The sequence below is a fragment of the Momordica charantia genome (genome assembly GCF_013281855.1).
Source record: "Momordica charantia cultivar OHB3-1 chromosome 5 unlocalized genomic scaffold, Mcharantia_2.0 BLBB01000005.1, whole genome shotgun sequence".
Lineage (NCBI taxonomy): Eukaryota > Viridiplantae > Streptophyta > Magnoliopsida > Cucurbitales > Cucurbitaceae > Momordica > Momordica charantia.
In genome coordinates, this window is record NW_028275163.1 from 1,799,025 (window position 1) to 1,815,419 (window position 16,395).

Genomic DNA, 16,395 nt, shown 5'->3' on the forward strand with positions numbered 1-16,395 from the left:
TATTTATTATATTTTAAAAATTAATTGATTTAAATAGATCGTAGGGGTCGTTGATCAGATTTCGTAAAGACCGTATTGCGCGTTACCCGCTTCCTCTAGGTATTTTCTCTCTTCCTTTGAATTTTCGCTCGTGTTTTTCGTTTATGTTCCTTTTCGATCGATTATTTGTCTCTTCGATTTTCCGTTGATTCGGGTTTAATTGTCGTTTAATCTGCCTGTGATCTTTGATTGTTTTTTTTTTCCCTGCTTGGTGAAAATTTCTTCATCCTCTTTTATCGCGAAAGGACATGGAATTCGTAGCTATTTAAAAGTCGATTTCGTTTGTCGGAGATATTGGTTGATCGCCGGCAAGCTTTTAAATCGGGAAATTCAAATTATGGCATCTAGTGTATCGGTAGAGTTTTTGGATTTAGGATTCGGAGACGGAGAATCATGAAGGTGTAGTCTCAAGATTGTTCAAGACGTGTCGTTACATCTAACTGCAAATTGGCGTTTACTTGAATTTGGCTCCGCCGTTTTTTAGGATTCTTGAATTCGTTGTTCTGGAGATTTGCATCAAATAGACGAAAGTGGTGTATGGCGTTAAGTTTCCCTCAATCTTTATAATCATCCTGTTGAAAATTGGAACCGTGCCCCTCGCTCTATCATAATCTGAAAATTTAGTTGAGATAGTTTAAATTTTTCGGATATGCTTAAAATAGCTTCTTGCTTGGCGGACATATTTTTTTCTAAGTTATCTATAGAAAGAGTTTCTTGCGATTGTTTTGTGCAATGTTTTGGTGTATCAAATTTTTATGGTTCTGATTCGAATGTAGAGATGAATTTCAAATGATTGAAACACATTTTTAATGTAGTGAACTCTACAAATTATTTCTGAATATGAAATAACCTGTTGAAATCTTTGATTAAAGACCAATAAATTTAATTATTTCAACGCAGGGTCAGTTCTGTTGTCTGACTAACTTATGTAAGTTTTGGGTTTTTGATGGCTTGGAAAAACATAGAGAACCATTTGTAGGCTCTGGTTGTACGAGGAGATAAGTGTTGTCAAGATATGGTTGAGAGGCTATATTTGGATTTAAGTTCTTAGTCTTATTTAAATATGCCTCCTTTACCAAAAATAGGCATGTTGTAAATTTTTTTCTGGTCAGAATGGGAATGAATGGAGTATTCAATTTAGTTGAGCTGTGTGCTTGTGGTATTCTCCCGCTCCCGGTTATTCTTTTCAGTTCTCTCTTTTCTATTCTGCCTTAGGTTTCCAACACTATAGACCCTGAAAAAGTTCCAGCCGATCAGACTCCATGCCCCACAGAAATGCACCATGAGAGGGAGCTTTTTGCATTCAATTTTTAAAAAATGAGATAATCTAGGCAAGCCGCTTGACTTAAAATTATTAGGTGAAGGCTCATAGCTCCTTTTATTTCTTTTAGTAATTTTTTTAAGGTCTGTTTTTTGTACTCTGGTTGAATCAGGTTGCTGCACAAATAATGATTCTTTACTTTTATCAAGTCATGAGTACCTCCTTAATTTTTATGGGTATTCTACCCAATAATCTGTTGTATTTTAAAACTATTATAGTACACATAAGTTTGTCCGTGCAAAATCTGCTCTGACATCTAAACATCATTTACCTATTTGTTCAAATGCAATCAAATTCTGTAGTATTCCTTTTCTCTCCCATTCTTTGCTGCTTTTGTGTGCTTCTCCATATTTGCTGCAGGACTTTATTTATTGCGTTTACAGGGTAGGTCCTCTGAAGTTTGTATGCTACGAAAAGGGTTTGATTGTATGTTGGAAATTTTTCTCATAATTATTTTGTTGCCATGCATTGCCAGTGCCGTTAATAGTTCATTACAGCTTCTGTATCACTTCATGTCCAGCTAGAATAACATATCAAATCACTTGCAGAAAACAAAACAGAGTGTCATTATATGGATATAACAGCACCTGGAAGGAATGAACCTGAGGAAGTGACTCGTGAGTCGCTTATCGCCATCTCTTACTCACAACCAGAATCAGCTCTTTCTTCCAAGCGATCGTCTGGAAAGCTTAGTAGTGAGAACCTCAATCTGGTAAACAACGGGGTAGGCCACAATCTGGTGGAAGGGAAAGAATCCGATGTAGAGAAATATAGATCTGAGCTGATCTCTATTTCCTTCCTTGAATCACCACCTGACCTGAAATTGGAAGTGTAACTGTGGGCGAACTCAAAGGTTAGTGTCTGGATACCAGTGACCATATCTGTATACGCATTGTCATGTAAAAAAATGATGCTAATGCTAATCTAAGTTCATCGACGTGTAGGTTACGACTGTAGGGCAATGATGTCCATGTTTGTTCTTGTAATATAGACCCTCGTGGGGGTCGTCTATACTCTTGTGGAAACTTAAATTGCTGTGTAAGCCTAATGAATGAACTTGTGAACTCTTGGTACTCAGCTTTCTTATCTTTCATTTTTGTCACTTCTAATGTGAAATCATATATATATATATTTTTTTTTTTTTTTTTTTTTTTGGTTTCAGGTAGTTTATAGTTGAGATGTTTGATTTTGTATTTTGTATTTTGATGAGAGTCATTTGACATTTATGCAGCCAGTTAGGATAGTTGCATAGGTTAGTAACGTGCTTGTTAGATTATTGCTCATTGTTACCGAGTAGTTTGGTTGTGATCTTTTTTAGGTATGTAATTGCTTTTGCACGAAAATTACTTGTATTTTATTGTCAAACATTGAGATATATAGATATATATTTGGGAATGATATACAAGTGGTTTTAGAGAATGACCAAAGCGATCTTGACATCTAAATGACCAAAGCGATCTTGACATCTAAATTCGTTCCTAAACGCGTTTTCAGTGTCCAAAATTCAATAATTGAAATCACGAATTGAGGTGCTAACAAATTGATAGTTGAGTTTGTTAATCCAAAATTCAAAGTTGATTTTTGCTTTTGAGATTTGCTTTTAGTTCAACCAATATGTGATGGAGATTAGGGATGTCCATGGGGAGGGGACGGGAAAGGCTTCCCCTTCTCCATCCCGTGAAATTTCGAAATCTCACGGGGGATTGGGGTGGGGTTTTTTATATTTTAAATTATTTTTCAATAAATCTTTTTGTCTTAAATGAAGACAAATTTTTTTATATAATTGGTTAATTTCTAAAGATAAAATCTCATTTCAAGTCTATTTCTACCACATATAATATATATTGGATGAGTGGGAAGAGAAGTATACATAATTTTTTTTAGTATGTATATAAAATGGATAATAGAATTATTGTAGTGTGTGTGTATATATAGCAGAGAAATTTTTCATCTCCACCTCACGGGAGATCTAAATGGAGATTCATGGTATTATTTAAGCGGGAGGTCTCACGGGTGACATGAGGCATATGTCAATTACCACTAAACTATGCTCACTTTGACGTAACTCAAAAAGTTATGAGTTGGCATAAACATGAAAGTTGTCCAATTTTGGTGGGATTTGGAGAAAACCAGACACTTGGCTTTCATGATTTAGGCAAAATGGGGTGTTGAAGAATTTGTGGCTTGGAGGGTTTCAAGGGGCTCGAAAGAAATTGGTTCAACGGCATTTTGAGGGCCATGCAAGGTTTTATGACCTTCACAAAAAAAGTTGTAAGATTTTTGATTTAGTTTAAGAAGGGCATATTGAGGGGAGAGTAAAGTTGCATCTCGAAATGAGATCAAGTATTGCGTCCACTTAGGTCTGGTTTGGTCCCGTTTTTATTTTATGGGTTTCGTGTTTTTTAAATAAAAATAAATAAAAGTAAAAAAATTCTTTTGGTAATTGTTTCGTGTTTCTTATCCTTTCTCTTCTGGTGAGAAAAAGGAAGAAACATGTTTGGAAAAAAAAGTTTTAAGTGAAAAATTAAATATTCCATTTTTTATGTTATATTTATTTTTTAATATTTAATATTGTCAAGAATAATAAAATAATGCTTTATTTTTAAGAAAATTGAAAACGAGAACGAGAAACAAGAAACTTGATTTTGTTATTTCTAAAATTTCTGTTGAAGTTTGGAAAGATTTCTTAAAAATGAGGAATGTGAAACATGAAGAGTTACTAAATGCTTATATTTATCAAAAACTAAAAACAAAAAACTGAGAAATTGGAATCTACCAAAAAGAAGCTATAAAGATGGTTTCATTTTGTAGAAAGTTAAGCAAATACTTAGAAAAAGTTTTTTGATGTTCAGTAGAAAATTTATCTGCTCAGTTAATAGAGAAGTACTCTTGTGATGGTCGTTTCTTTATTTTCAGTTTACACCTCGACTCTCGATAAGAGGGGTAAACAAAGAACACTTGGATTATGTTCGGATACGAGGACGATGACGATGACGACAAAAGAAGAGTGTATTTCTTATCTCTAAACCTTTTATATATATGCATTTATTTATTCATTTCTTCTTGTGAAAAAAAAAAAAAACATATAACCGTAAGGTTATAGAAAGAAGTTGTCAAAAAAGGCGGTGGTTGCAGCGTGCTTTGCATGCAAGAGGTTTAGACTTTGGATACTTGGGACAAATTAGTTTTCTTTATCCCAAGGGAGCCTTCTAGAAGAAATTTTTCCTTTTTTTTTTATTATTGAATAATACTTTGCTAAAAATTGGATCACTCGAAAAACCGAAGAATGACTCAGTTCATAGCATTTGGATTGAGTTCAGTTTAAATATATAAAATTTTTATAGATCAGGATAGGTTCAAGAGTTTACTTAAAATAACTTTATTTTTAATTTTAAAAATTTTTTTTTTACTCACCATAAAATTAAACATAGATATATTTATTTTAATCTTATTTCATTCAATAATTTTGTATGGATTGACATTTTTTTAATATTGTAAAAAATTTAATTGTTTAAATATAATTATTTCAAAACTAATTTTTAAAATAATTCTTTCATTTTGTTTAGTACAACAAGTACGGTGAGAGGTTTGAACTTATGGTCAGATATATGTGTCAATAGCTAAGCTCGTGTTAGCTTGGAGAGACAATTTGACTACACGCATAGCAAGGTCATCTCTTCAAGAGGCGATTTTGCTTCCAAGTTAAAACTACAATATTTTAAAATTTAGTTTTGGAAAAAATCATATTTAAATAATTAAAATTTTCTATATAATATTAAAAAATATATTATTTATTCTCAAACAATTTTTAAAAATAAATTTTTAAGGTTTTGAGGTGTAATTTCTAACCATATGAATAAACCTTGATTTATATTGGATCTTGATTCAATGTTAGAAAATGTGTAAATAAATGATTATGATATTATTATTTGTATTTGTATTTTTATTTATACAATATTTAACTCGAATAAACCCAATCCAAATATTTTATGGTTGGGTTGAGTTGAGTTCATTACTTAATAAGAGTTGTTTTAGTTGAATAAACTTATTACCCAAATAATTAGGTGGGTCGTCTAAAAAATACTTTCAATCCAATCCAACTCATCAACAATTTATTGTTTTTGAGCCAAAGAGAGCCTAGTTTAGTGGTAATTGACATATACCTCCAATCGGTTGGAGGTTGTGAGTTTGAATCCCCTCCCCAACATGTTGTACTAAAAAAACAATTTATTGTTTTTGAAGAAAAGAAAAATATATCATCTTTCTTCATTTTTGTATTTCTCTTTTTTATTTATAAAAAATATAGCAGTGATTAGCATGAAATTGATGTTGGTCAACATGTAACTAAATATTTTTCTTTATTTAATATTATGTCAGTATATTTTCCGTGCCACCCTCATTTATTAGGACTAGTTAATATCACATGCATTGCATGTGGTTATAAACATTTTAATACAACAGAACTTTTAAATGCACTAATATTTTGTTTCAAATAAAATATATTTAATATAATATTTCTACCAATCTAACCTATAGAATAACAACCCAACGGAACTTTTAAATGGTACTAATATTTTGTTTCAAATAAAATATATTATTCGTTATCAATTTTTCTTTTTTAAGAAAACAACAATAATCTTTTTGTGTGTTTTCTTAAATTATTTACTCATTCTTTTATCTTTTGTATATTATGTAATAAGAATGAACCAAAATTAAAGAATTGAAATTTGAGAGAGAAACTGAATACTATGTATGTCATGAAATCATGGAAAAAATGTGGAATAAAGAATCACATGACCAAGAAAAATAAAATAAGAACAACAACAATAAAAAATTCATATTAAGATAAATAAGAAAACTAATACTTAAATATAACATAAATATATTTTAAAACGTGAAAAGAACCTTAACTAAATATTAAATCAAACTTGAAAATAACATTAACTAAATATTAAAACACGAAGGTATCATGAATATATAACTTAAAAGTAATCCACATAAAAATATTAAAATAATCTAAAAGAAATAAAAGTTGAAGATAATACGAATACATGTTTTTGTTACTCAACCTCTTAATTGATTAAATATGTTTCTGGAATCTCAATTTTTTTTTTTTTGAGATGGTTCAGTTTTCACTCACAAAAATAAGAAAAATCTTCATTAATATTTTGGAAATGAGTTTTAGGTCATAAAAGAAAAAGACATAATTTTTCATTTTATAGATTATTTCATATGACACCTATACGTGGATAGATGCATCACTTCATCAAATAGTTGTAATTTTCATTGGATTAACTTCTCTTAACACACCTCTTTACTCGAACAGTTACAACTTGTTTCATCGAATGGTCACAATTTTTTGGATTTATTATCTCAACAGACACTTTACCTGGAACAGTCGCGTATCTCCTAAAAATTTGAAGGACAAAATGGGGAGGCAACTCTCCTATCTATACACACAATTTGTCGAGGTTAATTTTATTTTATTTTTAGGACAAATTAATTCACGATATCCCAAACATGCTCAGACACTCTCCTTCACACAAATTTTCAAAATTGAAACCTTCTAAACTTGAACGAAAAATATAGATCATTTTCTTTAATTTAAAGTTTTCTAAATTCTCCGCTTAAAACTTGAGGATTAACATTATATCAGGTTTAAGAGACATGTATTATGTCATATGCTTTAATGTAATCCAAGCAAATCTCCATATTTGAGATGCTTTTTGCCTTGGGGGTGTTGGAATTGGAATTAGGTAATGTGTCAATCAAATAATATATGAAGGATTCCAATTTTCCAAAATAAAAAATAGAAAAAATATCAAAGTCTTGTGTTATTTTTAAGCATCTCCTTAGGACCATTCATTTCCTTCATTAAACAGTGATTTCTATTTCACCTAAGCTTAGGCACCATATCAAGGAATAGTAACCTACCTTCATCATTCAATTTAATCATGCACTAAATATATATCTATCTATATATATATATGTATGTCAACTTTATATACAATCTTGGGAAATCTCGTGTTGCACCCCTTTCTATTTCGAGCTTGTTCCTCTACTTTCGAAACCAAAATGATGTTCGTTTTCTGATTTGTTTGCTTGCAAACCAAGCGGTTAATGCAAATTTGTCGCTATGTTGTGACAGCGTAACCCAATTCTGTTGGGTGGAGTAATGCAACTAGGAATGATGGTCTATCAATTTGTAGCCCAAGTGGTATTCTTTGAGGAACACTAATTTTATTTTATGTTAAAAAAAGCTATTTAATTTGATTTTTTAATTAATAATTGACATATATTTAGATATTTAATTATAAGTAAACGATAAAAAAAAAGTGGCTATTTTAAGTTTTTCTTCTTCTTTCAAGTGAGGAAGACTGATGTGGTTTTTATGTCAAGTTTGGGACTAAAAAGAAATATTTAAAAATTTTGGGATCAAAGTGAAACAAACATGGAAAACTTAGCGAGTTAATTTAAGATTTAGATAAATAAAAATTTAATTGGAGTTTTATAATAGTTTTGATGAAGGTTTATTTTTAAACCTACGATTTTGTTGAATAAGAGTACGGAATTATCTTCTTAAAAGACATTTTAAAAAGTATTACATTTAGCCGATCAAGACACGGACTACCATTTAAAAAAAAAAAAAAAAATTATACTTGAAAAAGGAACAAGAAATTTGGAGCCATCGTGAAAGGATATTTTGAAAAGACAATTAAAAAAAACATACGTTACTTTTGGAATAAAATATCTAATATTTTTTGAAACGTACTTTTGGAATAAATATATGAACTAGAACTACTATATTTTCAAAGTAAATAATAATAATAGTAAATAAAAGAACTACAATTTTTTATTTTTTTTCCAAATTTTCTTTATGAATCAAGAATCTTCTAGAATTTATTTATTGCATTACCAAATTTATATTTTGCAGAGTTGTAACGTTAAATTATATGGTACCATACATGTCAACTAGACAGAAAATACATAAAATTTTCCCTTTTCTACCAAAAAAAATATTATATTGGATTTCTACTAAAAAAAATTATAACTATATTGGATTAATACCTTTTTTAGCATAAGTAATAAAAGCTTGTTGATTTGGTAACTAATACAGTAAGTTAAAATTTCCTACTAAAACATACTTTAAACTCGATGATCGACAAATGATCATGTTTAATAATATGGTAAATACAAATAGAATTGTTCAAGGTATCGATTCATTAACATGTTAAGTTTTTTCAACTTATAATATATTTTGATTATGATACAGTACAATAAAAAAAGATTTTATATCTATTAATCGGTGAAATTAATAGATATAATGTATTTTAGGCTCTTTTGTCAAAAGGAAATACCAAGGAATTGATTGTTTTGAGCAAGTTAAGATCCTATTTTACTACTACATCTGACATTATAGAAGTTTAAATACTTTGAAACAGAGAGAGATTGGACTACTTTTTCAATTAAGATTTTAAAAATATCTTTATTAAATAAAATTAAAGAAAAGTAAAAATGGTTGAAATTTTAAAATATGGCTAAAACTTTAAAAAACATGTTTAAAAGTAAAAAGAAAATATATATACACACTTATATATTTTTGAATCCTTAACAATTCAGGTTTATTTTACCTATACAAATTTAATTAATTTTTTTAGTAAATTTGCCACTTGAGTACTATTAAAAAATTAACAAATATTCATATATATATATAAAAAATTAACAAATATTCATGTATATATATATATATATATATCAAAACTTTCTATTTAAATGTTTTTTATTTGGACATAAGACAAGGTCAAATAAAAGATACGACACAAATAACTTTAAACATGCATAAGCAATAACTAGCTCGGATTCTTCTTCTTCGTTCTATTACTTTAATCTCTAAACTTTTGTATTTATTTGATTTTCGAATCATAAACTTTCAAACATATATTTTAGCTATTAAAATTTTCATAATAAAACTATTTGAATTTCTTATCAAAAGATCGTGAGTTCGAGTTCCACCCTACATATTGTAATCAACAAAATAAATAAATAACATAAAATAGTTTGTAGCGGTAAGTTTTTCACTGCTTATTTATTAAAATTTTTCATTTAACATATATTTAATTTATTTACTGTAAATGTCTGAATTAAATTTCATAGGTCATGCTTTATATTTTTAAACACATTTGAATTTTTGTTCAATAATTTACAGAAAATAAACAGTGTTTTATAGAAATTTTAAATATTAAAGAAAATATAGAAGATTTGTAAGTTTAAAAATAAAAATAGTATAAATAAAAGTTCAAAATCACGCAATTATTTTATTTATTTTTGTTTTTTTCGAGAGCATAAAATGTTTACATGCAAAAAGCACAATCAAATAAGGACAACCACACCTTTCTCCCGTTACCACCGTAATAAATCAAATAAATAAACAAAAAAGAAGTAGCGTTTTTTATTATTAAAATCCAAACTTATCTACGGATAATTCAACCAATTTTTTTAAAAAATAAATTATAGAAGAAGCAAATAAGGATAGGAAAATTAAAAAATAGTCTAATAAATGAATAACAAAATTCATTCTTATTAAACTATTTACAAACAAAATATATATATGTCTTGAAAAGAGTATTCTTATAGATATATTAATATTAAAAGAGAATACTTCTTTTTTCGTTTTCCTTTTGAGAAAAGAGAATACTTCTTATTTACTATAACATATCATCGCACGACACACGTGACGGTGGTCACGTGACATTATATTAATAAACTAAAAGAAAAGCAATTTAAGAAAAAGAAGCAATAAAATTTATAAAAAAGGTAAAATCACGACTAGAAAATACAATTTTACCAAATATAATAGAAATTGCCATGTAAGCCTGGAGGCAGGTACATTTGTAGTGAATTGTGTGTATAAATAGGAGAGTTGTTGGGGGGAAATAGGCATCTCCATTTTTTTCTCTCTCAATACCAAAATTTCCTTCTTTGTGTTGAAATTTTAGTAAATGGAGTTGAGTTGGGCTGTGGCGGTGGCGGCGGTGGCGACCGCCGGCCTGGTGGCGGCGAAATGGCTGCTGAAGAGCGTGAATGTGTGGCTTTACGAGGCCAAATTGGGGCACCGGCGGCTGGCTCTGCCGCCGGGGGATTTGGGGTGGCCCTTTGTTGGGAATATGTTTGCTTTCTTTAGAGCCTTCAAGTCTACCAACCCTGAAACTTTCATTGATAGCTATGTTTCAAGGTCATCCCTTTCTCTCTCTATCTTTGTATTTTTCATGCCCTCTCACAACGGGCTCGATATAAATTCGAGATACTTTTGTGATTTTTTTTAATGTTTTAGTCTTGTAACTGTTACATGTATGATTAAGTTCTCAAAATTTCTTCCAAATTTCCATTGATTGGGCTGTAGAAATCTTGCTTACCATTAATAAACTTTTTGTTGGTGATTATTTTTTAAAAAAGATTTCTTCTCTGTGTTCCTTTTTCTTAATTGTCAAAAATTTAAGGTGAATTTATTGTGACCGAATCAAAAAAATGTTTTCTTACTCATTTCAATTGTTGGGTTCACAATATAATGGGGTGACGTGAAGTCTAGCACTATTTAAGAATAATTGAGGACCTATTTAGTAACGTTTCCCGTTTTTTGTTTCTCATTTTAATTTTTTTAAAAATCTAAGCATTTTGCAACTAATTATAACTAGGATTTTTTGTTTTCCCTTTTTGGAACATTATCAAAATTGTATACAACTTTTAGAAACCACAAAAAACAAGTTTCTTTTTGGTTGTTTCCATTTTCAATCGGTTCCAAAATATAAATACAAATATTGTTTGATCGTACTTAAATTCAGTGATGTTAGATCATACAATTCATTTTTCTTTATTAAAAATGAATCAATTGATTACTATGGACAATTTTAATGTGAACAATATGTACTACATGAGTTGTACAAGTTTTGTCTAATTATCCATTTTCTTCTCTCACTTTTATTTGGGAGAGTACTTTAATGCTTACTGCATAGTACCTATTCTCCTCTTGGAGACTACCCATAAAAATTTGACAGCTTTTTAATTTTTTTAATAATTATATATTTTTATTTATATATCTGTTTTACTTATGAAAAAAAGGCCAAGTATTTTATTTATTTATTTCATGCATGTTAACTGACGTCTTTTTCTTTTTGTTTTTGTTTTTTCTTTCACATACGCGAAAATGACAGTTATGTTGAGTCGGTTAAAATTAAATGTTTCTTTCTCCATGTACTTTCTCTCTCTAAAAAGTATTGGTAGCAGTATTAAAAAAAAAAGAAAAAAAAAGTATTGGTAGCAGACATCGAGATATAGGGTTAGTTTTGTAATTTACACATGCATTGTTAATTGATATTTTGTTTTTATTTTTCTTTCTCTCTTGCCTACATGCATTCGATAGTAACGAAAATGAAATGATAGCTACATTCTAATAATTCAATTCGATGTATTTTTTCTTTCTAATTTTTAATTTAAATATACTCGTTTGATTATGAAAATTACTTAGGAGCCTTCGTGTTTGATCTTGATTCTAATTCTTTTTTCATTCATGTCTGGTTTAATTAGTAAATTTTTGTAAATTTAATTCAACTAATTAAAATATCTATATCTCTAACAAAAAAATCATGAATTCAAAAAAGAAAAAAGACCAACAAAATAGACTATTTTGAATTCTTTTTTTTCCTCCTCAAAATTCTAGATTTATTTTATCCTCTTTTACTTTGATTTTACAATGTTGAAAATAAATCTGTCACCCACTTATTTTATTCGAAGAAGGTTCTTTTTTTCATGACCAAACAAATAGTTTTAAGGCGAACTTTTTACCACCCATTTTCTAACATGATATTTCAATTCTAAAATTTAAAAGTGGTAAAATAGGAAAATTTTTGAAATCTGTAATATTTATGAACCTTGATGTTGCTTTAGAGCAATGCTCAAGTTAGTTGGTCGTTGTCCCTCCTTTTTCTAAAATTGCATAGTTGGATTATTAAATAATAATAATTTTTTTTTAGAAAACGTAAATAATAATAATTAAAAACGGTTTATATGATAGGTTTCATGTATAAAAATAAAAAAATAAAAAACAGGGGAGAAATTACTATAGTGGCCTTGAAAGCGTTTTTAACGGCATGCATGTAAAAATGCTGAGGAAGTGAGGTACGAAAACGGAGAACTCACCTGTCCAAAACAGAGGACTTGATTCGAGCGATATTCCTCCTCGCTGACAAATTTGTCCTCGCTCAACTTTTCTAATTTTGTTTTTTCCCCATTTTGTCATTTTCTAATTATGTTGCTTTTTTTTACAATTTTTTTTTTCTGAAAATAGGTGTTTTAATCCATTAAATTATATTTTTGACAAGTTCAACATTATTAAATAGTCTTTTAATTATATCAACTTCTCAATATTGTTTTTAAACAATCAATTTCTCAATATTATTTGCCCCTGAATTTATTCTTATGAAATTTGAATTTTAATACTCTAGGTATACAGCTATAAAATACTTCAAATTTTTCTTAAAAGGACAAGGAGACCAATTGGACTTTTGATGGCTAGCTACTATGCACTGAACAATTCCCTTATATTTCTTTTATTATTATTTTTACATTACATCAATCATAATTTTAGTTATTGAATCTAACCTTATACATTTTTTTTCAAATATTACATTAGTATGGGGAAGATTTGAAGGTAGAGATAGCATGTGACAACTTAACATTATACTAAAACAAGCACTTTAATTAAAAAATATTTTTTTTGTTTTCCAATATATTATTTAAAATTATTTATTGGTATCATTACATGTCGGCGTGGTACCATGATCGATGATGCGACTTTTCTGTTATTTGTTTATTTATTTTTTACTTTTTTTTTTGCTGTCAAAAGTGGACAATTTCTTGTGTTCATCTTATTTGCTCAATTCTAGGAATCCTTAGCTTGTCATAGTGTTCTAGAATACTCTTACAATATATTTTTTCTAACATTGTTTTTAAAAATATATATAATTATTTACTTTTTTTTAATATTAGCCAAATATTTAAAATTAAAAGAAGCGTTTCCAAAGGCTTTTTCTCTTTTTTTTTTTCTTTCAAATGGGTTTTGAGAAATGAAAAAACACTTTAGTGTTCTAAAAGCATAAAATTAAAAAAATGGAAATATTACACTTCATTTTACTATTTTGAGAAATAAATTTATTGAAAAGCGGTTCCCCTTTTTTAAAAAACCTGTGTTAAGTTATTTTTATTTTGATATATTTTTTATTTTTCTCTTAAAATGCGTGAATCGCTTTGAAATTAAAAAAATATATATATATGGAAAAGAAAGCAAGCAATCAGTAATTAGAAGATTAAAAGTTAATTATTTTAATTAATTGCAATTTACAGGTACGGTAAAACCGGAGTATACAAGGCTCATTTGTTTGGAAACCCTAGCGTGATCGCGACGACGGCGGAAACATGCAGAAAGGTTTTGACAGACGACGAAGCTTTTCAACCTGGCTGGCCACGCGCCGCCGTGGAGCTCATCGGAAAGAAGTCGTTCATCGAAATGCCGCCGGAAGAACACAAGCGCCTCCGACGCTTAACCTCTGCTCCGGTCAACGGCTTCGAGGCCTTGAGCAATTACATTCCCTACATTGAAGAGAATGTCTTGGCTTCGTTGGAGAAATGGTCAAAGATGGGGAAAATCGAATTCTTAACTCAACTTCGAAAGCTCACTTTCACTATTATTATGTACATTTTCCTCAGCAGCGAGAGTGAAGATGTAATGGAGGCATTGGAGAAGGAATACACTAAGCTCAACTATGGTGTTCGAGCCCTGAGAATTAACCTTCCTGGATTTGCTTACCACAGAGCACTGAAGGTGTTTGATAATTTGCCTCAATCATCTGCGAAAGTTTTATTTATGGAATTACCTGGTTAACTAAACCACGGATTAATGTGCAGGCTCGGAAGAAACTCGTGGATACGCTGCAGTCAATTGTGAGTGATCGAAGAAGCCGAAAATTGGACAAATTGTACACGAAGAGGAAGGACATGATGGACGCTCTGATTGATGTGGAAGATGAAAATGGCAGAAAATTGACCGACGAGGAAATCATTGATATTCTGATCATGTACTTGAATGCAGGTCATGAATCTTCGGGCCACACCATGATGTGGTCAACCATTTTGTTGAATCAACACCCAGAAGTCCTGAAGAAAGCCAAGGTATATATCAATTACAAACTTAATTAGCCTGTTAATTGAAAGTTCAAATAGGGTTCTTGTAGTAGTTGTTCAAATTGAAGTTCGATGGGATTCTTGTAGTTTAGAATGGTTTTTGCAGTTTTCCTTGAAATTTGTCGTATGAGATGAATCATGATACAAAATTTTTTGAAAAACTGAACAGGCAGAGCAGGAGGAGATTGTGAGGAGGAGGCCTGCAAATCAAAAGGGATTAACATTAAGAGAATGCAGGGATATGGAATATCTCTCAAAAGTGGTCGATGAAACCCTTCGCTATGTATCATTCTCCCTCGTTGTTTTCAGAGAGGCGCAAATGGATGTCAACCTCAATGGTCTCTCTCTCTCTGTTTTTCTCTCTGTCTCTCTCTCCATCGTATAAATGGTCTGTGTTTGTTTGCAGGTTATCTAATTCCCAAGGGCTGGAAAGTTCTGGCCTGGTTCAGGGGCATTCACTATGACCCTGAAATCTACCCAGATCCAAAGAAATTTGACCCTTCCAGATGGGATGTAAGTTACAATCAAAGTTCTAAAACCCCTTTACAAAAATTCAAGTTACATCAATGCACTGAAATCCATCTCTGATTTTGGAGGATAGCCACACAAAAAACTATAAAATCTTAAGTTTTACACACACACATACATATATCTATATTTTGATAGGAAACATTAGAACTGTGTTGAAAAAGAGAAAAAGGAAGAGCCTAGAGGCCAGGGATGAGAAAGCCCCCGCAAACAAAAAATTTGTGAAGGACAGCTTGCCAATTACGTATTATTAACATCGTAAGATCGTAATTACAGAAAAAGGCCTTGTCAGTTAGACACCATGTGGAGGCGTAAGCTGTGCATAATCACAAAAAGAATCAAAAGAACGTGCTTTGTTGTTAAAAACCCGACCATTCCTCTCTTTCCAAATACACCAGGCTCTAGATGCACAGCCCCAAAGAACATAAGCTTTTCCTTTGAAAAGTGATCAATGAAGAGCATAAGTTTTACATATATACGATTTGAGTTATGACAAACTGCCCTCTTCCTTTATGTATCTCCGCTCTTTTTAGGGATTCATACCGAAAGCAGGGGAGTTTCTTCCCTTCGGAGCAGGAAGCAGGCTGTGCCCAGGGAATGATCTAGCCAAGTTGGAGATCTGCATTTTCGTCCACTATTTCCTCCTCAATTACAAGTGAGTTCCAGTTCTTGTTTTGCTTAAAATCCATGGAAAACGAAACACAGAAAGCTAACGAGTTGTTTATCTGTATTTTGGGACGAAATTTACAGGCTAGAATGGTTGAACCCTGAAGGTTCAATCTTGTTTCTGCCGCACTCAAGGCCAAAAGACAACTGCTTGGCAATAATCAGCAAGAATCCGAGCTTGGCTGCTTGAGGAGAATTGAGTTTTATGTAGGCATAATGGGGTGTGTTCTGTACCGTGTCGCCCACACAGATTAGCAGATAGACACATTTGGCTTCTCGTTTGTGTCATTTGGTAGTGAATTTTGTAGTGCAACTCTGGTTTTAATAAAATTAGGAGTTGTTCAAGAACTTCAAGTTTGTCGGGTTCTCTTATTCTTCAAATTAGTGTTTTATGATCTATAATGCCATATCCTTGTATTACTAAAATGCTGTGTTTTGAAGTCATTTGAAATGGAATGTTTGTCATTGTTATATCTATAATTTGTACTTTGATGAGTTCTCGGGATTTTGAAGGTTGTGTCCAGTAGGTTATTTAACTTCAAAAAATATTTACATGAAAATTCGATAATTCTATTATTATTTACTGAAGAATATATATACACAAATAC

The 16,395-nt window shown here is 30.4% G+C and overlaps 1 protein-coding gene and 1 long non-coding RNA gene across 2 annotated transcripts; both read left to right on the forward strand.

Annotated features, from left to right (window-relative positions):
* Positions 1–48: 48 nt before the first annotated feature.
* On the forward strand, positions 49–1,941 carry LOC148211132 (uncharacterized). The gene is made up of 3 exons (XR_015790682.1): positions 49–99; positions 1,255–1,370; positions 1,909–1,941. It is a non-coding gene; the product is annotated as an uncharacterized LOC148211132 (long non-coding RNA).
* An 8,346-nt stretch (positions 1,942–10,287) lies between these two features.
* Positions 10,288–16,267, forward strand: LOC111016043 (ent-kaurenoic acid oxidase 1). Its single transcript, XM_022291289.2, has 7 exons — positions 10,288–10,592; positions 13,757–14,234; positions 14,318–14,581; positions 14,763–14,931; positions 15,000–15,106; positions 15,655–15,776; positions 15,872–16,267. Exons 1-7 carry the CDS (start codon positions 10,360–10,362, stop codon positions 15,975–15,977), a joined length of 1,479 nt encoding a protein of 492 aa, XP_022146981.1. The 5' UTR covers positions 10,288–10,359; the 3' UTR covers positions 15,978–16,267.
* The last annotated feature ends 128 nt before the right edge of the window (positions 16,268–16,395 follow it).